The sequence below is a fragment of the Apostichopus japonicus genome, chromosome 8 (assembly GCF_037975245.1).
Source record: "Apostichopus japonicus isolate 1M-3 chromosome 8, ASM3797524v1, whole genome shotgun sequence".
Taxonomy (NCBI): Eukaryota; Metazoa; Echinodermata; class Holothuroidea; order Aspidochirotida; family Stichopodidae; genus Apostichopus; species Apostichopus japonicus.
Window position 1 is genome coordinate 23,628,796 of NC_092568.1, and position 27,247 is coordinate 23,656,042.

The 27,247-nt window shown below is 38.1% G+C and overlaps 1 protein-coding gene across 3 annotated transcripts in view; it reads right to left on the reverse strand.

Moving 5' to 3' along the window:
* Window positions 1–403: 403 nt before the first annotated feature.
* LOC139971143 (creatine transporter-like) overlaps window positions 404–27,247 on the reverse strand; it is a 76,581-nt gene continuing 49,737 nt past the window's right edge. For all 3 annotated transcript variants that reach the window (XM_071977361.1, XM_071977363.1, XM_071977362.1), the window contains exons 5-14: window positions 24,710–24,848; window positions 23,325–23,459; window positions 14,849–14,952; window positions 13,321–13,445; window positions 12,566–12,678; window positions 9,124–9,261; window positions 7,523–7,625; window positions 6,413–6,516; window positions 4,910–5,083; window positions 404–4,327 (exon numbers count right to left, since the gene is read on the reverse strand). In XM_071977361.1, coding sequence (XP_071833462.1) covers window positions 4,160–4,327; window positions 4,910–5,083; window positions 6,413–6,516; window positions 7,523–7,625; window positions 9,124–9,261; window positions 12,566–12,678; window positions 13,321–13,445; window positions 14,849–14,952; window positions 23,325–23,459; window positions 24,710–24,848 — 1,303 coding nt within the window. In that variant the 3' untranslated portion in view covers window positions 404–4,159. The remainder of the gene's footprint in view (window positions 4,328–4,909; window positions 5,084–6,412; window positions 6,517–7,522; window positions 7,626–9,123; window positions 9,262–12,565; window positions 12,679–13,320; window positions 13,446–14,848; window positions 14,953–23,324; window positions 23,460–24,709; window positions 24,849–27,247) is intronic.

Below are 27,247 nucleotides of genomic sequence, written 5' to 3' on the forward strand. Positions count from 1 at the left end.
TAACTTTGACTCAGCATAGCAACCTTCTTGACGTAAATGGCATCTACTTTATTAACTGTATACGTGGGTTATACATGTCATAAGTCGCGTATTCCGTCACGGTGCTTGACTACACACTAGTACTTTAATAGTAAAATTATTGCTTGTACTTCAACTCAAACCCGCAATTCCAATACAAACAAAGTTGCCCCTTTTTCTTACTACAATGTATAATATTGACTCCTGTGATTTATTCTTTCATGTTGTTTACAAAATGAATCAAACACCTATAACCAGCACATCTTCGTTATAGCTACATATAAACGCCATCATACACACAAAAGCGCCACATAACTTTTTCTATTTTTAAATATTGAAAGTTAATAATGAAATAAATTTAGATGGAATTCCTATATTTTGTTCAAGTTTCACTGAACAGCTGATAACAAAAAAGAAGATATTTTAGCGTTCGCGACAAAACCTTAACATTTCAGATTGCACTAAATGAAATTTGGATATTTAAGAATATAAGTGTCTGTTACCTATCTCCACAGATAGACCGCACTTTCATATACACATCACCCATTCCCATGGTGGTCTGCACACGCAAGATTTCAAAAGATTGGAGGCCATATCCTTAATTTCCCCCGTACTGATTTAGGTGGGGCGGGAGATGGACCTTTATGGGATGACCAGGGGATGAAAGTTTTTATAAATAGGGGGAGTGACCATGAGGTCGGTGAAGTGGACTCCCGATGTAGGGAGTCTGCATAGATCCCCTTTTGTCACACGCCACTGATTCCCATATAGCTTATATATTATATATATATGTTGGTTTATCTTTTCTTTTGTAACCGCTGCTGTAAATTATCGTTCCCGGGTACATGATTAATTGACATCTACATTACATCATTTGATATCGTCTCCGATATTTGTTTTAGCATGTAACGGTATAGCAATTGATCTTCAGCTGAATAAGGTTTTATATACTTACATGTGAATTGAATATAACAATTGAATGTTACAGTAGATGTACATAGAAGACTATATAGGCCTTTATGTGTTTACCCTTCTACTCGGATATATATACCACGATTAGTTTACCTTGATAAGATATAGCCCATTAAATCATATAATATATAGCTCTATATATTTACAGATACTTTATGTCGTAAATGCTATATCATCACTCAAGTGGTGTGTATCATAGACTATAGATTTCAGTATTTACAAGTACTGCATCTGATGGTGTATATAGTTAGCAAGATAATTGCTGATTGGTTGGACCCTGTTCTTCTATTGTACACATCGTCATGTACATTCTAATGCATGCATCCTAAGCAAGACTGATGATTTTGTTGTTTCAATAAAACAACAACCGATCAATTCTCGGTTTGGCCCAAATGGAATCCAAGATTTAGAGATTTAAAAAAAAAAGATTGTTAAAACGTGATGTTAATCAATAATCACCCAACAGATCACTTACAAAAAATTGCAATTATTAAACAGGACACGTGCAAGTTTACTTGAACTTGCTTGTACGCATTATGTGTTCAGTGTTGGCCTTCTAACTTATGACGTAACAGTCTAGTGCAGGTGTATAGTACAACTTTAAAATCAAAAAATCATTAAAACAGTAAACAATTTATATGATCGATATTTCCTCCTGTAACAACAAACAAACAAACTTGGACCGACCAATCAACGAAAAGGAAATAAAATTACAGAATTAAAAGCCATGCTAGTTTTCTTATAGCACATTACAAATCTGAAATCTAAATGCTATATCCCTGCATTCACAGTCGTGTAAGGAATGCATATGGGATAGTTTCGCACATTACTTGACTGATGCACAAGTCCTTATCATGGGCGGTACGGCTTCCAGGTATAAGCCACACCATCTTGATCATCGATAATAGGATATAAGTTTTTATCATCTTTAAGTTTGCAGTACTGAACAAAATCATTTACAAACTAAAACTGTCTTGTCTTACCCTTCTTCTTCCTCTTCTTGAGTTGTACTTTGATTCAATATTTATTATAATTTTAAATATTATAATATATAATAATACAGATAGTAGTTTCAATTTGATCAAATTAAAATCGAACTTTACTCGTAAGTTTACAACAGAAGCAAAGAACTATACCGTGATGATTTTTTGTGTGTAATCAAACTTTATAAATCATATTCAGTGTCATCTTTATTTTTACACATGATAGGCAAATTGTTTGAAGAAGGCGAGTTGATAAATGAGATATTGCAAACTTTTACGAGACCTGAGCACGACTCTCTATTCAAGTAATGGTCTATTGAACATTTCACACACGTAAACATATACCTGTTTGGTCAGTTTCCTTTGAGTTATTGAGTTAGTTATGAGTATGAGGAGTGGGAGGGTTGGCTGGTCGATAGCGGCCCATAATGCACTTCTTTGTTGACACACTAGTACTACTACTTCCAGACTCATGCGCGTGTCTTCAGCCTAACACGGTTTTCAATATGAAACAAAAGACCAGTCCTTCGGTGTGTTTTAAGACCCCGTTAAAACTAAAACGGAATATACAAATTTACCCAAACGGAGCAAAACGGGCATTTCTAACTTGCATTCGTTGTTTTATTACTTTGCCCACCCTGCACGACCTTCAACCGCCATAGACCGCTTCATATTTTGGCAAATGAGATGGGTTGGGTGGCCGAAAGCTAAGGGGTCAGGGTGGGGGAAGGGGATTGCTGAAACAATCTATTCTTCAAGACCACCACATACCTACGTAATTGTTAGGTAAATGATGATAACTTGTGACTTTGAAAGTGTAGCAATTATTGGTCGTCAAACATGCTTGAAAGGCAATTGGTCAAATTTATGATTTTATTTGTTTTTCATCTGATAGTCATTGATATATATATATATATATCTATATATATATATATTCATGTGTTGTAATTACGAAATGAATAAGATAATTTGAATTTTCGACGGAAGATATTAAACAAAAGGAATTTATTTTTGCTTGCGATATGAAAATAAACAAAGAGCAAATTCTGTACATTTTTGGCGATCATGAGTAGTGGCGGTGAACCGCGGTATACGTGGGGACAGGGAATAGTGGATCTTTCTCATAAATGAAATGTTCCTGTTTTGGGGAAATTACAGGTGCACATTTGTTTTTATAAATGGCAAAGTAATTTGTGGTATGCAATGCACAGAAGAAAAGAAGCCTCATCTTTCAAAAAGATTTGAGGTTATTTTGTGATTTTCCCCTAAAAATTCGTACCCATCTCGGCCACCCCGCCCCTTTCCCTGTATCCGATCCTCTTTTGCCGTCACTGATCTTCAAATACAGAGGAAGGTTTCGTTTAAACTAATGGATTCTATCATCTGAAAGACCGTTAATTGTCGCAAAAACCACTGCATTATTTAAAGGCAACAACTTCCCCCTCAACGATTTAACCAAACGTTGCTCAAAGAAAATAGCAATTTGGCATTTTTTATTGAATGTTTGGCCATGCATAATTTGGATGGATGAAATGTCTCTTTGGTTTCTAAAAATATTAAAATGCGAACAGTAATATATTATCAGTCTGTTTAAAGAGTCATATATAATACAAGAGATGTTTAGTTCTTTTCTATATGGTGAAAGGTTGTCCCAAATTGTGTATTTGATGGCATAAAAAGCGTACTATAAAAGAAAACCCAAACTAGCCATTACTACAGCTGCTCAATACATACGTGCATAAAATGTACAGCCCTCAGTTGGTCAAATCTGGACATATACACCCTTGACGAAATAGCAAGCGACAATCATTAATTCCATATCACACCACAGGCACAAATAACCAGCAAATCAAAACATGAAACACACAAAAGTGTCTAATTCTCCACAAATACAAGCAAACTTCATATCATTTGGCAAATGTCCGATTTCAAATAAGGATAAGCAAAGTGCTCTGCACTGACAATTGAAAGAAAATTTTTACAAGGTGATTCACGGGAAGCAAGATTTAGTTCCTTTCAAGATTCCGCCACCTCAGCCTTTATATGCAATGAAAGTTGCACCTGAACCAAAGAAGAGAAAAAAGGATAAAAGAACTAAAATTACATCCACATCGATTATTTCTCATGGTTGCTTCACTCGTTCATTTTTTTTTTTTTGCTTTTTTTTTTTGTTCTCTCTCCCCCGTTTAAAATTTCGTGGCTTCACCCGTGACTTCTGGATAAGATGGTGGTGGTTGGATACCATTCGATCCGTCCATATCCAAAGAATGAGGAGCCTCTATGCTATTAATCTCTTCTGGGACAGTATATTGTATCCTTGGTCTGAGCGTTGAAGTTGTCGCCATTTTCCATCTCTGTAAGATTAAAGATGATTGCATTTTATCTATAATTACCAGAAAAAAAATAATAATGTGGAACTTTCTATGATGATCATAACCTGACCGGAGCCTTTAGTCTTAGACAGTTCAATTCCATTTCAAAGGGCTAATTAAACAAGTCACTAATTTGGAGGACCCATGTAAAAGTTACCCAGAGGTTCATGCACAAGTATAAGGAAATAGGAAGGTATGGAAAAGAGAGCGGTTGTAGAGGAACTACGACTGTATGCTTTGTTTTAGTAATTATAGGTCTTGACATTTTTTCGAGGCGGGGGAGAGGGGGATAGTTGGTTGGAGAAGAGTATGGGGACATGGGGTAGATTGTTGGGGAAACGGAAGGTATGGGTTGGTGGTGCTGCGAGTAGAGACGGTTACGGAGGTCACTTGTCCTCATCACTCTTTCGTATCCTTCAGTGACCCAACCGTGACCCACCCGTGACCCACCCAGAACCTTATCTACCACATGCTCGAGGTAGAATGAAGTTTTTTTCCGTCTTGGGCGAACGATAAGACTCCAGAACCAAAACTAATTTGCAACGGCATGAAGTGTACACTTACCTCTGCTAAAGACCCTCTGGAAGCTATGACGAATTTATAGAACATAAAAGTTGGCGGTACTACCATCGAAGCAGCGGCCATCATCCAGCCCATGACGTAACCCCAGGTCGGGTATACGTACTCGTCGTTATACTTCAGAGGTTCGTACTTGACTAAACTGAATATAAACACAGCCTGCGATACAAGGTTATAAGCGAGAAAAACAATACATAATTAGTTTCGATTTGAGTTTCTCCTTTGGGGTCAGATATCGAAGTTACATGTAGATATATATAGATATGTAGATACAGTGGCGTAGGAAGGTACTTTTGAGTGGGGGGGCTGAAGACTGATGGCCGGCCTGGGGGAGGGGTCTAAGGGGAGGGGGTGTCCCCTCCCCTTTGGAATTTTTTTGCATTTCCAGGTGGCCTCAGATGCAATTTGGTGCAATATAGCACACACTTTAACACCCACTCCATTTTGTAAAGAATTTTGCATTTTCACCTGGCCTTAGATGCAATTTGGTGCTTCAAATGAGATTTTTTTCTCATTTGGAAATGAAAAAGGGGTTTTCTGACTTGCGGAGCGGGGGGGCGGAACGATACTTCCGCCCCCCCCATATTTTTCACTGGGGGCTGGCGCCCCCCAGCCCCCTCGGTTCCTACGCCCTTGTGTAGATATATTTATATATATATATATATATATATAGATATATATCTATAAAGATATGTATAAAGATATATATATATCTATATAGATATATTTATATATATAGATATATTTTTTTATATATATATATATATAGATATATTTATATATATATAGATATATCAATATATTTATATATATATATAGATATATAGATATATTTATATATATATATTTATAATGGAGATGGGGTTTCGTAAATGCTGAATCTAGAGTACTTGAAGCTTTTAACTAACGATGGCATTCGTTTTTCAGTGTTAACACTGTTAGCACCTTGGAAAATATAAACAGGGAAACGAAGAGTAATTTGAAAAGCTTTCAGATTTGGCACAGTGACATCACAGCTTTTCCAAATGACAGCTCATTCCTGAGACGGTTGCAAAAAATGACGATACCTCCTAAGAGGAGCAAGATTTTTCGTGGCTGCTTGAGAGAGTTTTCATGAAAAGATCAGTCATACAAAAGCCGAAGACGGCTATTAAATTTGGGTCTCCTTCGAAGGTATCAAAGCAGCAAACTTTAAAATTTATCTTAGTGTCCGTTACGCACGGTGATATAAAAACACCTCATAATTCAGACTGTGTATTGAGTCTGTGAAAACTTGAGATGTTGGACTTGTTTTCTCATAATTCAGACTGTGTAGTGAGTCTGTGGAAACTTGAGATGTTGGACTCGCTTCAAGTCATTTAAATTTGCGGAATATTGTGAAACAGAAGAGCCAACCTTACTGGCACATCTCAACATCTTTATGTCACTAAGTTAACCCTAAATAAGTTAATCGCGTTAATTTTTGTTTTCTCTCGAAAAATACCTTACCCCTGTAAACAGAGGAGTAAGAAACTTCCAGGATATGTAAAGATAAGGGTTCAACAGTTTCCAGCCACTCATTTCATAGAAAGATGACGACAAGTTTTCCGCACCTGGATGGAACAGGGCCAAAAAAAAGGTGAAATAATGATTATTTGTTGTCTGTCATAAAAGCTTTCTTTTACCCAACCTTGGACCAAGAAAAGGTATTTTAAGAAATGCAGTCTAATGCAACTCTACAGTGTCACTATTATATGTAATGTATCTGTGTTATCATTTTCTCGAAAGACATATGAAAGTGACGTTCAGTGACGTCATAAATCCTCCGCGATAAATTCGAAGGACTTTTCAACTGAGAATTCGACACTCCATATATATCATACAAGCAGAGACGGATGAGCGTTCATAAATCTGAGAGGGTGGAGAGGAGTTGAAAGGGGGAGGCGTGGAAACCCTGAGGGGGAGGGGTGGAGGGGGGGTATGTCGGGCAAGCTGTATTTTCAGGAGGAGCGATGGGCGACCCGACGAAGACAATTTGTAAAACGGTCTTCCTTTGCTGAAAGGAATCTGTGCCCTCACTTTTGTTATTCCCGACTAAATCAGTATCATGTGGATGTCACTATTTGTTTGTTTGTTTCAGTAGCGACAACATACATGTTAGATCAACTACGTATCTGTAACGTAATAGACATATCTTATCAAGCATGAACATTAGATTATGAACATATCTTTAATAATTAACAACATCATATTTAAATTTATTTATAGAACTTTGTTGGCGTTCCATACCAGCGAGCCATGGCATTTCGAACACAGGGCTTTGTCATGCAACATTCCTGTCTGAGCCCTTTCGGATAGAAAGTATACATATTCAACAGTGAATGCATACCTTACCAAATTAACGTGTTCAATGTCTCACTCTGCGGAAAACAACACAACCGAAGAGGGACATGTTGTAAAGGGTTCAAAGGGCCAACATTAACATGAGCCTGATGGCAGGATGTAGAAATAAAAAAAAAACTGAACATTCCATGGATGCGAGGGCAAGGTTTTGCACCATACCCGGTACCTGGAGTGAGTCCACAACGGGGGAGAAAGTCATTTAGTCGATCAACTTACCATAAACCCAACCTATCCCTATACATTCGAATGTTGTTATCCACAGAAGGGTACTACCACTCGCGGAGTAGTAATCAAACAACTGAAATATATACATGCCACCCTGCGGAGAGATAGAGAGATTAAAAACAACATTAATGTTTACCTCAACGACGGGATCGGACAATTGAGTCAAAGTTGTGGTATAAACTTATGGATTATATAATGTACTACTAAATAATTGATATATCCAATGGGGGTATACACGACGATTTTCTTTGCAAAATCAACAACCCTACCTAAATCGAGTCTTTGTCTTCAAAAAAAGTAATGAAAATCCGTGAAACTTCAGCGTCGAGGAACTTGGACCCTGGAAGGATAACATTGATGTCCTTATTCTCTTGGGTTATTGGTAGTGGGATTTTAAACACACTGATGACTAAATTCGCTGCCGAAAGGCATATCCGAAAATTCTCCTGGTTTCAATATTTGTCAGTCTGCCAATAACACCGTTGCTATCCGGATGAATCTGAGCTCTCCACCTTAGAGGTATATAAAGCCTAAAGACGCTACACTCATTGGTTAAACTTTATTTTATCATTTAACCTTTATTTCTCCATATAGCGAAACATCAGATCTTCAAATGGCATTTGAACTAATTTTTGACAAACGTTGCGATGCTCGACACTTTATTCCAACAACAATGTATTCCATTAGTCAAATTTCATTTCAGACAGTGACATGAAGGTTTTTCTGTTGTTGTTGTTGATGTAATTTTCCAAGTTTCTTAATGAAACGTGTCCAGACGACGATATGCATGTTGTGGATATAGAGTTGAATGCACTTTTTGTAGTCGCAAATTAACTGTCATTAGCGCAATTATCTATAGGATGGGTTAGTGTATTAGCGGGATCAACTGCAATCTTACTGCTAGTGATATCAGTCAGACTGTAAAGCTTGAACAAAACCGCTACTCGACTGAGGACTTTCGTGAGAATGGTGTAGAAAAAGGTTTTAAACGGTATAAAAATAATCCATGCTTTTAACCATAAAAACATGGAATGGCGACATATTTCTGTAGAGACGAAATAGCAAATGTCTACAATTCCACGTTAACATGTACCAACTTTTACCTTAAAAGAGAAAATATTCAACACTGGCAGTTAACCCTACACCCCACTCTCGCCCACCGTAATAATTTGTCCATAACTCGAGATACGATCGAGTGAATTATAACCTATTTTGACTGGCCAGGTGTTTTATTTCTTCAGGTGGTTGATCAAATTTTGGTGGGATATGACCTTGAAATGCGATACACTGGATTCTTTGCATAACTGTCAGTATAGTTTGTAATTCGAATTTCTTCAAAATATCATTTTTAAAAAAAAATCTTATTTCCCTGTAAATAAAGGATTTAAATATTATACAGAATACCAAAACCATTCGCAACTCAATTTCCGTGGTGCCTTAATTCTTTTGCTGTTACTTAGTAGATGCAATCACAAAATACGACCAAAATTTGACCTGAAGATGCATAAATTATCAAGTGAGTTTTTTAATCAAGCAACTTCAGACACCCGAATATTCCTGTCATTGTATATGTATATACTTTTAATACTTACGTAAGTGGTCATGCATAAGCCAAAGACACAGTAAGAAGCGCAGACGCAAGCGGCGAAGATTTCCCGTCTATTTCCTCGGCGAAATGTGTAGGGGAATACATCAACAATGGCGGTGACGAAACCCTCTACTCCGACAAACTAACAGTTGGTTAAAATTAATGGGGGAAAAAATCGATTAATGAGTTGAAAGGTATCTCAGAAAATATCACGAGGCTATATCTATAGTACAATGTTGAGTTTTGTCTTTTATTCTGAAAACCATGGTAACAGACATGCATACGTTCAACGAGATGCAGAACAAAAATGAAACAAAAACACAAACGTGAGGTTGGGTGCAGTCATGAAGGGCATGCTGGGAGGGGAGAGGGTGTGAAGGGGGTGTGGGCATGGATATTTCTTATGTAGTGTTTTCCACTGTACGGTGGTGGAAGTATGCTATAGTCAGCATTTCTATGTATGCGGTATAGGCGGTGGGTGAGGGGGAAATGGGTATTACCGTGATACATAAATTTTTTTCATTTTTTTTCAGCTCATTTTTAATTATTTTATACTATACGGGATGGGGAAGTAGAAAGGGCTACACGGCGGGGAGTGGGTACAGGGGAAGAGGGTGGTCTTTTAAGGCTTCCAAAATCTTTTTAGTTTCGCCGATGATATGTCTACGTTTATATGCAATGAAGAAACATAGTGAGAGTAAAACGAGCTCAGACGATGAATATATTTTGATTCCCGTTGCGTCGGGAACTATGCGCTATGACAGCCAAAAAAAAACAAACAAAAATAAAAAATAAAAATGAAACTATATTGCATGCATGAATTTATAGTTAGGTCTTAATATTATCTTCAGTGTATAGTGCTATACTACGCTGTATATAAAAGGCGGTGAGATTACAGGGGAATGATGTATGGAAAGTTGTGTTCAAGCCCTAGCCGGGCAGACTAAAGAGAGGATTCTAATCCAGGAGCTATCAAATATTTTTAAAATAATCTGTCCAACTTGAAGAAAACAGGTCAAAAGTGAGTAGCATAACAATCTTCAAATGGATTACTCAACCAAGGTGAAGTTCAGTCAACAAACCGTTTGGGTTTCCTCACAGCTATGCCTGACTGGTTAGCATCGTAAAAGAATTGTCGTTCAAGACTATTATTATGCTTATTTGTTAGCTAAGTGACGTGAACAATCAGTAGTTTGCACCATACTGTTGACCTCTTCATTTCCGCACACAAGAGTACTCCATGTTATAGGTCAATGATTACTAGCCTCTTGTGATAATAAACGTACGTTAACAAAGGAAACTGGTATACGAAAGCATGAAGCGTGTGATACTATTGATGGTTAAACCAGCTACCCCCATACTTTATAAATTATTTACTCAACTCTCAGAGGTGGCAATGAGGTGAAAATGGGTAAGACGGTGAAGGAGAAAATAATATAAACTGTACAGGTTACTGCCGGCCTGTATAAGTCCCGGCTCAACATGCTCCAAGAAAATAATAATAATAAGTACAAAAAATAAAATAGGAAAACGGAAAACAGACAAACAAAATTATTCAGAAGTAACTAACACAGCACCGAAGACATAAATAGTGCTATTAAACAGCATGACAGCCTATACCCTTACAAATGGTTTAATGAGAAGCTTAACGAGGGCGCTAAACTGGTTATACTTTGTTATACCGATGTTCATGAGGCAGTTTGTTCGCCGTATGAAGAATATAATCTAAGATCACATTGACCAAACTTACGGTACCCTTTGGTTAGTTACGCATAACAAGATAGGCCTACGCATATATAGGCCTAACATATCGTAATACACTGAGCCTATACCGTTATCCCGAGTACAAAACGGTCAACTGACAAAGTAAAGACTTCCGACAATTCGCGCTGTTTAATATCTACAGAGCCTTCCTTAACTTCAATGATACTCATCCAGCTTGATCTACTTTCTTTCCTCCTTTTTCTTTCGTCGTTTTTCAATATTTTTTTTTTGATTCTCACACGAAATGTCGCCTCATTGTTTATAGAACAATTCCACTCACACAGTCAGTCACGTGATTTCATATGAGAATCGTGGATCGCCGACCATAGTGTCAGCCAGGAGGGAGGGAGGGCTCCTCGCACCTTTAATGAATGCTACTCGCAACAGGAGCAAACAAAAACGGCACAAGAAAAGAAGGCTTTGCTTACTTTGTGAAGAGCTGCAGTGTGATCAGAATTGATCAATGCGACGCCTCAAATATTTGAGGGTTAATATTGCTTTAAGTGTGAGTACAATGAGACTCATCCCAAACCCTGAACAGGGTTCTTCGGAATCACCTAATATGAAGAGATTACAAATAGGTTGGAATCATAAGCAGATGACAATAAGCTTTATCATGAACATAAACAAAACATTACTAACACGACTAATCCTAAAATATTCATTCTCATTGTAACGCCGACGTTAGAATCAACAAGAGTCAAGCACAGTGCACACTAGGCTGTATTTCTAAAGCATGAGACCAATGTTTATCTATAGCATTAGATCCATCATATTTGGGGACAAAATTTACACAACAATCCACTTTTCACGCCTTCTTCCCGACTTTTCACCTAAAAGCCATACCCACCAGGTACCGTATCTGCGAGCTTTTAAATGAAACAAACAGGTCGACGAATAGTTTGAATAATTTCTTATTATGACGTTACTTAAAATATCAGCCATAACGAAAGGCCAGACAGATTAATAAAAAAATAATAACTAGGTTCACACATGCTGTGACACTTTTTTCCCCCCAAGGATATCGAGAAATGAGTGCGGAAACGGATGGGTTGCTGTAAACGAAATCCCTTCCACATTTAAAGTCAGTTTGCTTTCAGCAAGTTATAACTTCTGCAATATTCATACACGTTGTTCACAACGACCGTGTAAGAGGACCAACACATTAATAAAAGCACACGACATGCGTTTTCATGTGGCGCGAACGAGCTTTGCGGTAAACTGAAACTCACAACTTACGATTTTCGCCTGCTTATGAATCTTCAATACCGTACACGTGTTATATGAATCTCATCGACGCTCCTCTCAAAACACTGAGGATCGAAACCTTTATATGTATCACTTTATTCCGGTACACCTTAGTTGCGAAGCCACGAGAGAGGGGGGAAAGGGGAACGGTCCTATGGGTGCAATTTTGTCATCACTGTATATGTTCGCCACTCAATTCCCCAGTCAACCAATGAAATACCCTGTATGGGATTTTTTTGCGGTAGAATCTGGCACCGAATATGATTGCAATAACCCATTTGTTCGGCAACATTCTTTGCCCGTGCACGATCCCAGTTTCCCAATTTACACCGCCCCCTTCAACCAAAGGTCATCCCTGGCTACGCCACTAGAGTGTTGGCTTCTTAACGTCATGCAATAAACTATACATGAACCAGGAAATAAGAATATCTCACCTCGCTGTCAATACCTAGAAGTATTAACATAAAGAAGAACATAACGGACCAAATGGGGGCACCGGGCATCTGAGCCAGGCCCTCGGGATACGCCACAAACGCCAGGCCAGGACCTGTAATAATAATAACAATAAATAATAAAAACTTAATAATAACTTAATAATAATAATTATTATAATAATAATGATAACTTAATAATAATAATAACAACTGAATAATAATTTCAAACTGTTAAATGCGTCTTCCTTGTTTGCTGGCCAGTTTTCTATTAATGATTCACTCTGGAAAATGGAATTGATTTCCCTCTGTATTATTATAATTTTTTTGAATGTATTACAGTGGAGGATGTTCTTTTACATTAGAGCCGTAGACAAATAAAACAGATAGTGATGGGCCCCACTCACTTTGGGACAAATCACATGGCTGTTGAGATATAGAATAGCAATACTGATTAGTCGAGATCACTTGTCCGAACCCCGATTCTAGACTAACAATTTCCAAACCTGCCCAATGCTCAGCACCGAACAATGACTTTCAAACCCCGGCATTACCAGTGGGTGGAAAATACTCAGTATAATGCATTTTCGTACAGACAGGCATAACCTCATTAACTATATAAAGTTATATTTTTGGACCAAACAAAAAACATACGGTATGTCCAGTCCTTTAGCTTGAATTTTTTTTTTATTGATATATTATCTTTTGCACAAAGATATTGGTTACCCAAAATATATATATATTATTTTTCTGCGTACCTGAATCTGCGACTTCGCTGATGTCTTTACCTTGGTTTCCGGCCATGAAACCCAGCACTGAGAATATTACAATGCCTGCATATATACTGGTGCCGCTGTTGGCGGCGGCGAATAAAACAGCGTCTCTGTTAAAATAATTGAGAGTTGGAGTCTTTAGTATAAATAACCATATCGAACAAAACTGATGGGTCCAGACTCGAATCCTTTGCGGCCTGCAGGTTCGAGTCCAATATTACTTTGCAGCGGTAAAGGTCAGTTGCAAACTGGGAGAGTTTATTGAACCAGCTGGAGGGAATAATTTGTTGCATGAAGTCTGTATTGTTCTGCTTCATGGAAGTTAAACACATGATCAGCTTAAGATATTGATTCAGTCTTAGAAGATTCTACTAGATTGATATAGCACACTCCCAGAAGTCACGTTGTATAGTTAACCGCGTGATCAGCTATGTGTACTAAATCTTACTCAGTGATTGGTGTACATTCAGCCACGCAGTCTCATCGAAGTTAGCAACGTATAATCCGATAAGACCTATTTCTCCAATCTAAAGACAAAGCTACTCATTAAGTCACTATGCAGTTATATCGATAATTAAACAGACTGTAATATCAAGGGTATACCTTTCGCGTGCATCCTCATGCAATCCCAATTAATGAGGGATTCAGTAAATGAGGTTTTGTATGTTACAAAGAGGTTCACTGGCGAAGTAAGAGGCACCCGCTAAATAGTAGGTAGCAGTGCAATAGAAACTTAGTATCAACTTTAATCTGTTTCATGATTGCCCTCTGCAATAATAGTCCGGCAAATACCAGTCCCTTCCTCCCTCCTACTCGTCTCACCCCCCCCCCACTCTCTCTCTCGTAAATCCCACAAATAACGCTCCTCCGAATTTCTATCTCTTGCAACTATGATGTGTGATATATGGCATAGGTTTGGAAAGGAAAGGTATGACATTCCCTTGTGCGTAGTGTGGGACATTACTATCCGTTTTACTACGCAGACGGGAAAACTAAATCTAATTATCTCATCGCTCCAATAGTGAGGACGAGAAACTGTAGTTCCTTTGCCAGTTGGGCCAAAAACAGCTATGTCAGTTACCATAGCAACAGTTGCCATGGTTAATTTTCCTGAGTAGCTACTCTCTGGAGTCAACCATGGTGGGCACCAAAGTGTCACCAAAAGTCCATGACTGATTATCTGGGGTCCATAAGTGTCCTTGTGTACGTGTGTGCGTGGGTGGGTGTGTGTGTGTGTGATGTCCAATTTTGTGTCAAAAACTCCTGGACGGCCACGCTTCAATTTTTTTTAGATTCGTCTCCTATACTGTATCATCCTCTCACATCCAACTTCGTGTGCCGCTAAAACTAATATTGGTCTAGTTTGACCTCTTAGCCTTTCGAGTATTTCATCCACACCCCGTGCGGTGCCCTTTGCCATTCCGAGTGATGCATATATTACAGCGCGGGACAGAAAAAACATACAAATAAATAAGTATATATGGAAAAATAAAGCTCAGTTGGTTTTACTCACCGCACGAAATTGTGTTTATATTTGTTGTAACTTCCCAGGGCAACCATTGTTCCTATGCCAAGACTGTATGAGAAAAAAATTTGAGTAGCGGCATCCAGCCAGACCTGAAAGAAACAATATAAGTTTGTCAATGCAGATTGACCTTTCTCAATTTTTTCCCACTTTGTTTTCTTCTTTTTTTGCAACTGTGGAGATCGTTTCAGACAGGCCACCGCCAAAACTCAAGGAAGCATAGCGTCGGGCTTCGAGGTCCTGAAACATAACTTTTTTTTCTTCTCCTTTTAGGGTTATAAGAACACGTATTGTAATACCTTAATAAAATTTAAGGACGCATAGGTTGAGACTGAAATAATATGCGTATGTATTTAGATAATAATAATAATGATAATAATATTAATAATAATAATAATAACAATAATAATAATTAATAATAATAATAATGATAATAACAACGTCATAGCTTAAAGCAATTAGGACAATGAGCATGAACCACTAAGGACCTTTATTTTTTAAGAAAGTCGATAAAGGTAAAGGCGTCTCATAGCAGTCAACCCTGTGAACTATAGTTCAACAACACACCGCGGTTTATCGGTTTAATTCTAATAATCACTGATATGCTCTGGTAAAATAGTACGTTTGTTTAAGTTAGGCCCAACAATTCGTGCAAGGGCAATATTCTTTGCATCGGGCCAACGAAGAACGACGCAGTAGGCAGGTACACATGTAACAAACACTACATCAAAGAAAGGACGGTCGGAGGGGTACATATACGCTTATTGGGGGTATATTCGTGAAGTATTTTCCATTGCCTCAAGTCTCTCAGGACATCTCCGTACGCCCTTCACCCACCGCAATCACGTCTTTATCAATCCTGTGACGAAATCCTAGTACATATAGTGTTGAGAGTTTATATATCAATATTGAGGGTAATAAAGATGATTTCCAATCATAATGACAATCATAATTACAATACTCATAAAAATAGTAACAGCTAAACAGTAGTTTTTATATAACAGTTGAACACAAAGGACGTCTGCGTATTTACGACGGACGGGCGCATAAAGTTCTCTTTTGTTGTCGTCTTACACCGGGATATTATCAAGGATCCACTGCCAGTAAATAAAACTGAAGTGTTATACTGAAAGGTTACCGTGGCGCTTTGTTATTTGGACAGAGTCGACAAGTCCTAACAAACATTTATCATAAGATATTTGCTCTATACACTTGAACTTTGGTTTATCGCAGAAGGATTAAAAAAAAACAGCTTATGCCTATATAGATAATGATAATTGATTAATGATAAAGCCTGTCGTATGTTATACCGTATCAAAGTCGAATTTCGCTCTACAAAAATAGTTACTGCAGTTTTTGGGCAATTTTGTCATCTATCTGAGCTACCGTTATCATGTTTATGATAGTGACATAAACATATGATATACAACAGTGACAAATTGCTAGTGAACTTTTATGACCAATACATAATTTACACAGGTAGTTGGTATAATAAGGGGGTGAGAGGGGTGGGGGGCAGGAAAGGAAAGAGAAGGAAGTTTGTTAGTGAGTTCTTTGGCAATTACTGTTTGTTATATTAAACAATAACTAAAGTATAATCTTCCATTCTTGGGAAGCCTGAGCCAGCCTCCATCCGTCCCTCCTTATCTAGTTATATACCAGTGATAAGTGGTCAGTCTCCGCAAAGAGGCATGTTCAGGACAATCGCATGTAACATTCTAGTATAAACTAATACCACACCCGTGAAAAATGTCGATTTCTCACAACACCTAAATGGAACATGTATTGTCAACCTACTGTATTGATAAGCAGCTTGCGACAGCTATACTGCGTAGTGGTAATAGGAACAGTCAACCCAGTCACCATCATTAACCTGTGTTAATGAGATGCATTTGGTGGGGAACTCCCAGAGACATCTAACCAAACTTTCATTTTTGGGTGATTGAAGTGTTTAACCACACACTATAGACTGAATACTTGAACAAGTCTAAAATGACATCACAGAGCCACTTTAGTACTGACATTGTTAACATTTTCCTTCATGTTTATTCATTACTTGTATTTTTCCTTTGGAAGAAAGCAGCATTTGAAAATGTATTACCTTGAAAAAAAAAATGACGTTTTAAGCAAGACCTAATCTTGGCATTGCTTTCAGACGCACTATACTGCTTTCTTCCATCATGAAAAGACTAAGAAAGAAGGACTATAGAGATTTCACCTCCTGGCAACCTCACACACTGACATCATGGCAGCCATTTGACGAGTTTTCAACATGGGATCTCCCAAACGGAACAGAATTTTTACTAGTAGGTTAGTTGTTGTTTATCACAAAATGTCTCTTTCATACAGGAAAAAGGTGATGATTGGGTTTCGCATTTCCTTTACTGTCACATAGCGGGACGGACGAACCTTTAACGTACGTGTTTATATGGGTTGCTACGATCAAGCATGCGTTGCAAAGGACACAGATGTTCGTCAAGTTTGAACCTGTAATAGGGTCCCCGGTCCCACACGTTTTACAATCGTAAAATAAGTGTACCGGTCGAAACATGAGAGATTTCTACTTCAAATATGATCAAGCATGTCGGAGGAGTGTAGGTTGTCAACTTGAGTAGATATTGGAGGATGAGTTACTGAATACACAAAATCAAAATGCCTTCGATTAAACTTCGTGTACCATTCTAACTTCTTAACCACGTCCCAACAGAGTGTTACCATCATAATTCGGTACAGACAATTGGCTGAGTGGACATTTGTCAGTCACCTTCCAGCAACAACACTGACTACAGTACAATTCATATCGATGCCATCTATCCAACGGTATGTATCCCCTTCCTTCACGACACAGATTCCTGTAGTTCTCCCGAAAATGACAAACGCATGATATACAGATTCGTTTCAAATCTTTCAACAGATGAATAATGCCATCTCAATAGTGACATTTAGGACCAGAGTTTCAACTTTGGGTTTGTTGTCTATTCACGAGAGGTCTTCTAATGCAGACTTCAGTCTTGCTCGAGAGTTTTCAATGAACATCATGTACCGCACTTTCCTCTCTAAACCTTTTAATATCGTCCGAACGAAACACCGCTGTCGGTATTATGTATCGGTAGTAAACTGAAAGATTCGATGAAGTAATGTCGTAGTTTGTCAGTTTGGCAAGTACAGACTCCCGCGATACTAGGTTAACGAAATTGATTTTTTTCTTCACCTCAGGCCGAAACATTGTTGCACTTCACTTCAAGGTTCTTCAAGCTTTGCCAAATTCTTGAACTTGAGACAGAAGCCTTTCTCTTCAACGTCCATATGCGGGTTTTGCATCACATTCTACCGCTACTGTTCTAAAACACTTCAAACCTACATGGTCATCTGCACCTTTCTTCAAATCTGCTAACACTAAAAGCCGATCGTTTTAACTTCATCTCAAAAATTCAACTAGTAGCCCGTTTCTTCAATGTCCATGTGCGGGTTTTGTATGGTATCATACCTCTTCTGTTCTAAAACACTTCAAACCTACTTGGTCGTCTGCACCTTTCTTCAAATCTGCTAATACTAAAAGCCGATGGTTCTAACTTCATCTCAAAATTCAACTAGTAGCCTTTTTCTTCAATGTCCATGTGCGGTTTTCGTATCGCATCATACCTCTCCTCAAAGCTATTTGGCCATCTGCACCTTAATTGAAATCTGCTAATACTATAAGCTCATCGTTCTGACGTCATCTCCCAAATTCTTCAACTAGTAGCCTGTTTCTTCAATGTCCATGTGCGGGTTTTGTATGGTATCATACCTCTTCGTCTGTTCTCAAACACCTCAAAGCTATTTGGCAATCTGCACCTTTCTTGAAATCTGCTAATACTAAAAGCCAATCTTTTTAGCTTCATCTCAGAAATTCTTCAAGTAGTAGCATGTTTCTTCAATGTCCATGTGCGGGTTTTGTATCACATTCTGCCTCTTCTGTTCTCAAACACCTCAAAGCTATACTTGGCCATCTGCACCTTTCTCGAAATCTGTTAATACTAGAAGTTCGTCGTTCTGACGTCATCTCCCAAATTCTTCAACTAGTAGCCTGTTTCTTCAATGTCCATGTGCGGTTTTCGTATCGCATTATACCTCTTCTGTTCTCAATCACCTCAAAGCTACTTGGCCATCTGCACCTTTCTTGAAATCTGCTAAAACTAAAAGCCGATCGATCGTACTTCATCTTCCCTGCACTCAGGCGCTATAAAATACTTGGCCCGGATCTGTTAAGTATCCCATTCCACGCTGGAAAGATATAGACATCTTATCACTGTCTCAACTAACCGAATCTTCCGACTTAACCAATCCAATCAGGGGACTGAAGCCAATTATTATCTCTCCAGCAATCTTGCCTTTCGGTGTGAATAAACGTGGATTACCTTCTTCGTCCAGATGACATCAGAAGCCTTTTGGCAACCCGTACAGCTTATTTTAGCAACTTAATGTTCAACTCGTAGCCCTACTGGAATGGAAACTCTTGGGTTTACATTTTAAAGTATTGAACATTCGCCGCCACATGTTTCCTCTTCTTACACATCAACCCAGAAACTTCTGAAGGCGATCTTCTTGTCAATTCCATATTCCAAAATTATCAGCTTTAAGTTGTGGTTTTCGACGATGATTTCCCATTTTGTGCTTCAGTTTCAGGTAATACAACATTGTATTACGTTCTTGCTATCCGCAGTCGATCCCCCTCTTAACGATGACACAAGCCGACCCCTTTTTCAGCGATACACCTATAAAATTCTTTTCTTTCGACGAATCCGTCAACTCCCGTTACATCGTACACGTTCAACTTCATACAGGACGTGAATGTGTGACACGCGGAACTAAGCTCACAGCCTTCCAACGTCTTCTTCTTCACCCTCAACAAATCTTTAGATTATCTATTCCTGCAGTAGCAAAGTCCTCCGTCTGAAAAATGTACTTCAATCGTCGACTATTTCATCTCTCTCTCTCTCTCTCTCTGTCTCTCGTGCTCATGTCCATTTTTAGTAAGTTTTATGACGTATAAAGTCTCTGAATGTGCGTCGCAAGTGATTCATTAATTTGCATTCCGTTGGTTTCAAGTTTACGCTAATACATGACAAACTATGTCTCCAGAGATGGATTCTTTTCCAAAGCTGCTTCGTATACTTGACAGGACAGTCAATTCTTCTTTGCAGGCGACTAAAGATCAACTCACCAAAATTCGTAACAAGGAATATTCATTATATTCGGTAACGGGAAGTATTGTGGCCATCATATATGGCATACAATCTATAGATAAAGCTGTATTCAAATACGGAATCAGTCACGGTATACTTAAGAAATGACGATCATGATTGTATAGTTTACTGTGTACGGAAACAAAATCTAAGTATATTTTAACGCGAACTATGATATTGATTGTGTTCGAAAAAAAAAGGTTAATATACAAACGCAATTAACAACTCTTATTAATCTCAAACATATCAAATTGTAATAACATTCTACAGTTACAATGTCATTCACGTTTCGTCGAGTAATCTAATACTTGACATTTAGCTATACTTCATTAATGATACTTAGCAACAAAACACATACCAAGATGCTTACCTGACGTCCTTTACCTCATGCAGTTATGTATTCACCTTTTCCTGACACGTTGGACTTCGAATGTTTCTTCATCTTTCGACGTAACGAGATTCCTAACATTCAGTCGGAGTTCGAGGTTCATGTATTTTCGTTCTTTCTGGTTTATCTAACGCCTTGCTGAAGTTCGTACATCACCGGTGCATATATCGAGTAACTGTCTTGTCAGCATCTATCATAGCGCGTATCCGCAGTGGAGGGAATTTAATACGTTGTAAGAGGTTTGCCATCAGGCTGCTTTTAAGACCTTCGTCGAAGTATATCCAAGAAGATGTCGAAAGTTGGTAGACAATTGGTTCTGGTAATAAATTTGGACCGGTAGTCTTCTACGGTCAAGTGGCTTTTCATCTTTCATTCTGTAACATTCGCATCTCCAAGTATCCTTCTCGAGGCGGGATTAAAACGTCTCTCATCAAGATGAAGCGATGTGGGCATCCTCTTCCTCGGCTTGATGGAGTTAGTGTCTTTCATCATTTTCATCCCTTCGTATTTGTATTTTTCTTGGACCTGGCCGACCACATCTTGCAACGTAGGAGTGTCACTACATGAAAATATGTCTACTTCAAACTTAGGCCTAATGTTAAAAGTTATAACCAAGCGGTTGGGAGGCACCAAAGCTCGAATGTTACATCATCTCTACAAGTAGCCGCGTAGATATTGTTTATATCATGGACACGAAAATTGCATATGATTTTTGCAAGAACAACATTTTACGGATAAAAATAAATATTACATTAGAGAATATTGTTGACGTCACACTGGTGACGTTGAATTATGACACAGTTAGGTCAAAACAGATACGTAAAGAAACGTTAAGTCGACAGGGAGCATTTTTAAAGCAGGGTATTGAGGTAAAACACTACCTTGATTTTACAATGTTGCTCTCATAGATGGCAAATTAATTAACAAATAAACGGGCTTCCAATTTTCAAGCAGAGCAAGATGTTTCAAATCGAATGTCGCTCGGGTTTGTAGGTCTGGTAAGTAATGTGTTGCCCTCCTACTTCGGACGTCAATCTCACATGAACAGAAAAAAAACACCCCCATTGTTTACCAATTAAGGCTTTCCCTTCGTTGTCCAAAAAATCTGGATGCTTATCTCTGATTCGAGTTGGATCAATTTACAACATTGCCATGAAATCAACTTCCGATGAGTAGTAAAAAACTATTCCATTCTTACAAACCTAACTCAATAAACTGCTTTAAAAAGGGGGGGGGGGGAAATGCACATGCCCATGAAGCTGTTGGTTCAATTCAGCCATGATTGAATGTGTAACAGGTCCATAGATCTGCAATTTCTTTTGGCTTTCTCTCTGTTTGTCTTTGTTCCGATTTATTCTCGATCTGTTATCAGATAAATGTTTGACGCAATTCCTGACAAACCAACTCTCTGATATAACAAACATGACTGGCATTGATCATCATTCGTATACACCTACGTCATCTAATACACTATATCATCGCCAGAGGCGAGTTTAGTGTTGGAAGGTTGACAAAAAGGTTTGTCTGATCTTTGAAAAGGACTTGAAAGAGTTATAATATTCAAGATTTTTTCTCTTTTTTTCTCTCTTTTTTCTGCCCGCTGCATGATGATAAAATCCAAAATTTTCATTTTTATCAAGTAGGACAATAAAAAGTTGGTTTTATAGCGGAATTCATTTTCGGCAAGCAGGTCACCCGTCGACAGCAGGATGCTGGAATAGCACCCACATGACGACCTGTGAGCAAAATGTGAGTAAAAAGACAAGTTGGAGAAAGTAGCACTGTAGTAGAAGTTTAAGGAGCAGAAAATGACAAATACTCTAGAAAGAAATGGAAAGTGACCTTAACAGACCAAAAGAAAACAACATTGCAATAATGACACTATTTCTTATATAGATTTGGCCAATAGAATCCGTTCAAGACAGTCGGTGTAGGAATAATTGACTATTCGACCTTTTAAAGTGGTGATATGAGTGCAATGCAGGTTGCAAATATGTCACCGTGATCCGAATCAGTATACGTAGCAGACATATGGCGATACTTATATCAATTTGCGAAAAGAAAAATAAATACCTGTATAGTGTTATTTCTAATGTTCCGCGCCGTATGCGTTCACACCCTGAGTCAAACCTTCAGCCATGCATAGCTTCAGCAATTACCACTGCCTACAAATACGAATTGCTAGGCAATGTTGTCTGGCGTAACGTAGTGTAGGAATAATTCAAAATGTTGAAGTGTTGGTGAGCCCTTCAATTATTTTGAGATCGCTTCACTATTACTGTGTGCGTATACTATACAAACCTTACCAACAGAGTTGGGTTTCACCATCACAAAACCAACAAAAAGAAGAGAAAAATCGAGAAGACAAGCAAGAAGAGAGAGAACAGACGGCCTTTAGAAAGAAGGCTGTTTAATGCTTTTAACTTGTCTTTCACTTTTACGTTTTTGATAGATGTGCTAGTAGCTAAAAAGGGTGCGTCTGTCTCCTTAGAGGGACGGAGCCCTTACTATATACACATGTCACAGCATGGAGTAACGGAGTAGTGATGGCTCTGTTATCTAAACGAGACCACATATCTGTTGACTACATGGCGAATTGTTCTCTGAACTTGAAAGACTTCTTCCCCTTCCATTACCACATAATGTTATAAAGGTCATGGGAATCATCATCTTTATAACAATAGGCTTTGCCACCGCTACAGGCACGTAGCAAGAGCTGGAAAATTTAATACCAAAAAAAAAAGCGCACAGATGGGGGTGCAAAAATAGTTGTAAATACTCAGTTACTCGCCACGGACTCTATACATGTCTTGTAGATTCCCTGTCAAACAAATTAGCAGTTAAAACTTACCTGACTTTCTCCCAGTTTAGACATGTCGGGTTTCAAATAGTAGATAATTCCCACTGTGGCATTTTCCAGTGTAACAGCCCTCACCATTAGTATTGTCAGCAGTATATAGGGAAACGGTGCCGTAAAATACACAACCTGCAAGTAAAACAATGTAAAGCAAGTTGACGACCCTCCGATCGGGTACTTCCAAAGAAAAGGCGAGTGAATATCAGAATTTGAAAATAACATTAGGTTAAACTTAAAGTGTATAACGATTAAAGAATGGGGTTGTCGTTAGTATAACAGGAAATCATTATCATCTTGAGTAATCAAATGTGAAGGTTTTCGGGTTTCAAACAGTTGTTGAGATATGTATAATTTGAGATATGTATAATTATACAATAACAGATTTTCATATTTTTTTTTAATGTTGACCTCAAATGAAGTTTGACCTCCACCAAAACAATAGGAATCTTCAACGAATTATCAGGAATCAGTGTACGTCAAACATAAGCTCCGAGAAAGGAAAGTGGATTGTTTCGAAAGAATATTTCGCATTTCACGAAGGTTTTGAAGTACATTCGATGTCGTAAAGAAAGACTTCAAAACTAGTGTCACGAATATTCGGACAAATCATCAGTTAGGTCTGTTATTTCCAATATAACTTATTCTTTTTTTTGGTGGGGGGGGGGCGAATGGCAAGTCTGAATGTTGTCCAAGTTTGATGAACAATCACAATATTGCGAAACACAATACATAATCACAATGAACAATTTTAAAGCAGTATTTTGAGTTGAGTTTAGTCAGTTTTGGCGATGGGTTATTCGCTCCTAACATCCCATGGAAACGTATTTCATTCGCTTGACTTGTCAAGTTTCACATCAAAAGGAACTTTTGAAGTCGACATATTTTAAACTTTCCCATTGACGTTTTACATGTGATATTATCTGTGCAATATGTGGGTGACAAACTATCGAGAACAGAAGGAAATCATGATTTTAAATCGCTCTCATTAACTTTCACGTGTGGTGTAGACAATAGAAGTTCAATAACTACAATCTCATGTTGAGTCATAGCTGGTAAATGTTTAGTAAAGTAACCGATCAAACACAACAAACAGATTATTTTCAACAACAATGCAAATCTGAAGAAAAAAGGCCTAACTTTAGAATCCGTACCATATGAATGGGAAAGGTTACTTCGAATCGGCAGAATAAGGTTAGGGGTTAGGAAGTAGGGTTAGGGAGTAGGGTTAGGGGTTAGGAATTAGGGTTGCTGGAAGTAGGGTTATGGGTTAGGAAGTAGGGTTAGGAAGTAGGGAATAGGGTTAGGGGTTAGGAAGTAGGGTCGAATGGTACGGATTCTAAATTAGTACCGAAAAAAAATATACGGTTGAGGTCTCTCACCTTTCCCGAACTCTTGACACCTTTGCAAATACACAGGTAGACCAAGACCCATGAAGCTATAAGGCACAGAGTGAGCTGCCAGTTCATACCCCCTAGATCATCTAGGCCAGTCGAGAGATGAATCTGTAGTATTTTTCGCCTGTTAGCAAATGACAAAGAAAATGAAAAGGTTATGAAAAACCAGAAAACGAAAACGTTTCAGTGGCTCCGATGCCTAAAGATATTTCATAGTCTGTGGTAAGCCACACATATAAATAAACGTGAACTTTTGGTGCACAACAAAATGAAGAGCGTGATTATTTATTGACTTAATGTGGCAACATATACAGAAAGGTTTCAGTTATCATGTTGACAAAGTCTATTTATTGACATCCAAAGTATAACCAGAAAGTCGGCTTTTGTGATTTCTTGACAATACAATTTGCTCAAATTCTACAAAAGTAAGTGACTATTGTAGAGCAAGTGACTTAAATTTGTCCAAGAATAAAGTGAGAACCAGAAAAGATCAGATAGTGCCCCCAGGCCCCCACCCACTCATGAATACAGTGAGGTCAAAGTTGTTGCAATCAAATGTACTTTCTATGTAGTTACATCGACAAACCAAGTATGAACTAAATCGAACATATACGGTTGAAGCGATATTGACATTTGAGGAATTTTATGTTTAACCTCGCCCGCTCATTAATATTCATCGGATGGGAACACACCACACCCAATTGAGACAATTGTTTCTATACTGTAGTGTCATGTCCCGCTTTCAGAGCACTCGTATTGTCAGTATCAATATCAAGTTTCTATCGGAGAAGGTTAGGAACTGTTTGTATACTGTCAGTACCAGTGCTTTGAGAGCATGATATTGGTGTACAGTTTAGAGAGGTAATAGCAGTAGGAATTTGTGCTAACTGGCTGCACACCACGGGGTATCTACCTGCTAAGTATGATATCAATTCACTTGTTGATCTTGAGATATCATGTTTAAAAAGCTTTTTACTGTGATAACACCCTGCCCATCATGAATATTAATGAAAATAATTGTATCGATTACATAAACATGCACCTATTTTCAACTGACATCACCATTCCAAGTATGAAGTCAATCGGACAGTTTGATTGCAAATTTATTGACATTTTAAGTATTTCACGATTGGCCCCGCCCACTCATTAATATATAAAATTCACAAACAATAGGCATATGTCCACATCATGGGGCATCTACCTACCAAGTATGACATTTAGTGGTTGTTGAGATATCGTGTTTACCAGCACGCCGTCACACACATACAGGCCCACACACGCTAGCAAGATTGCCAAGGTAACCAAAAAATTGCCTCTTTCAATATTGACCATTTTTTTCCAGAAAGAATACATCAAATATCCTTTGTTCTGCCACTTTTGCAAACTATAAAGCACTTACAGCTGATCAAGTGACTATATAGCAGCTTGTTGATTCTCTTTGAGGGCCCGTGTACAGATCAACAAGAGCGATAAAGTAACGCGAATATAGGTGCGGGTATATAAACAATATATGATGCGTCGGGTCTTTCGCAAGTCAGGTAAAGAGGGTTAATCTCTATGGCGGGCCATCAGTCTCATATCGTGGGGAAACGACTTCTACCGATTTAAATCGACTTATACCAATTTCCTTCGACTTATACCAGTTTCCAGCAGCTTAAATTGACTTTTACCGATTTAAATCGACATATATACCAGTTTAATTTGACATATCATCAATTTAAATCGACATATACCAATTTAAATCGATGATAAGTAAAATAAATCGGTATATGTCAATTTAAATCGACATGTACCAGTTTAAATCGATGATATGTCAAATATATCGGTATATGTCAATTTAAATCGATATCTACCGTACCAGTTTAAATCGATGACATGTCGAATTAAATCGGTAGAAGTCAATTTCCTCGGACTTAAACCAGTTTCTAGCAACTCAAATTGACATATACCTATTTAAATCGACGTATCTTCGATTTAACATATTCCCCAAATCCCGATCCACGATTTGAGACTGATGGCCCGCCATAAATCTCTATCTCAACATTCTCGCAGTACATATACGCTATGTTACGGTAGAAAGTAGAAACTATGTTAACATGTTCATAATGTCTAGCGATATTGTGGAATGGTATTTTAGTAAGTGGATGAGTGAGAGTGGGACCATGCATGCGGAAGGTGGTCAATGTGAATAACAGAACAGCGAGAACAAGACTATTTTTGCAACTTTTGAAATTGACACAACTTAGTAGTGTATAAGAGACCGCACCCATACCACGTGACGAGTAATCTGTGGTAGGTAAGTGGTGAGTTACTGGGGGCTCTCTCATCAGTTAGTCATCCCACATAACGTTTTAACATACCAGTATTATTGCGTAAGTAACAATAACAAAAACGTTAGGAACATTAACCAGTGAGTGGGAGTAGTACCAGTACAATTGTTGTTGAGATTATAAAATATTGCAGGCAGCATATTACATAAGATTAAGAGATTAAATGCGTTATTCACTAATGCATGCATATTGA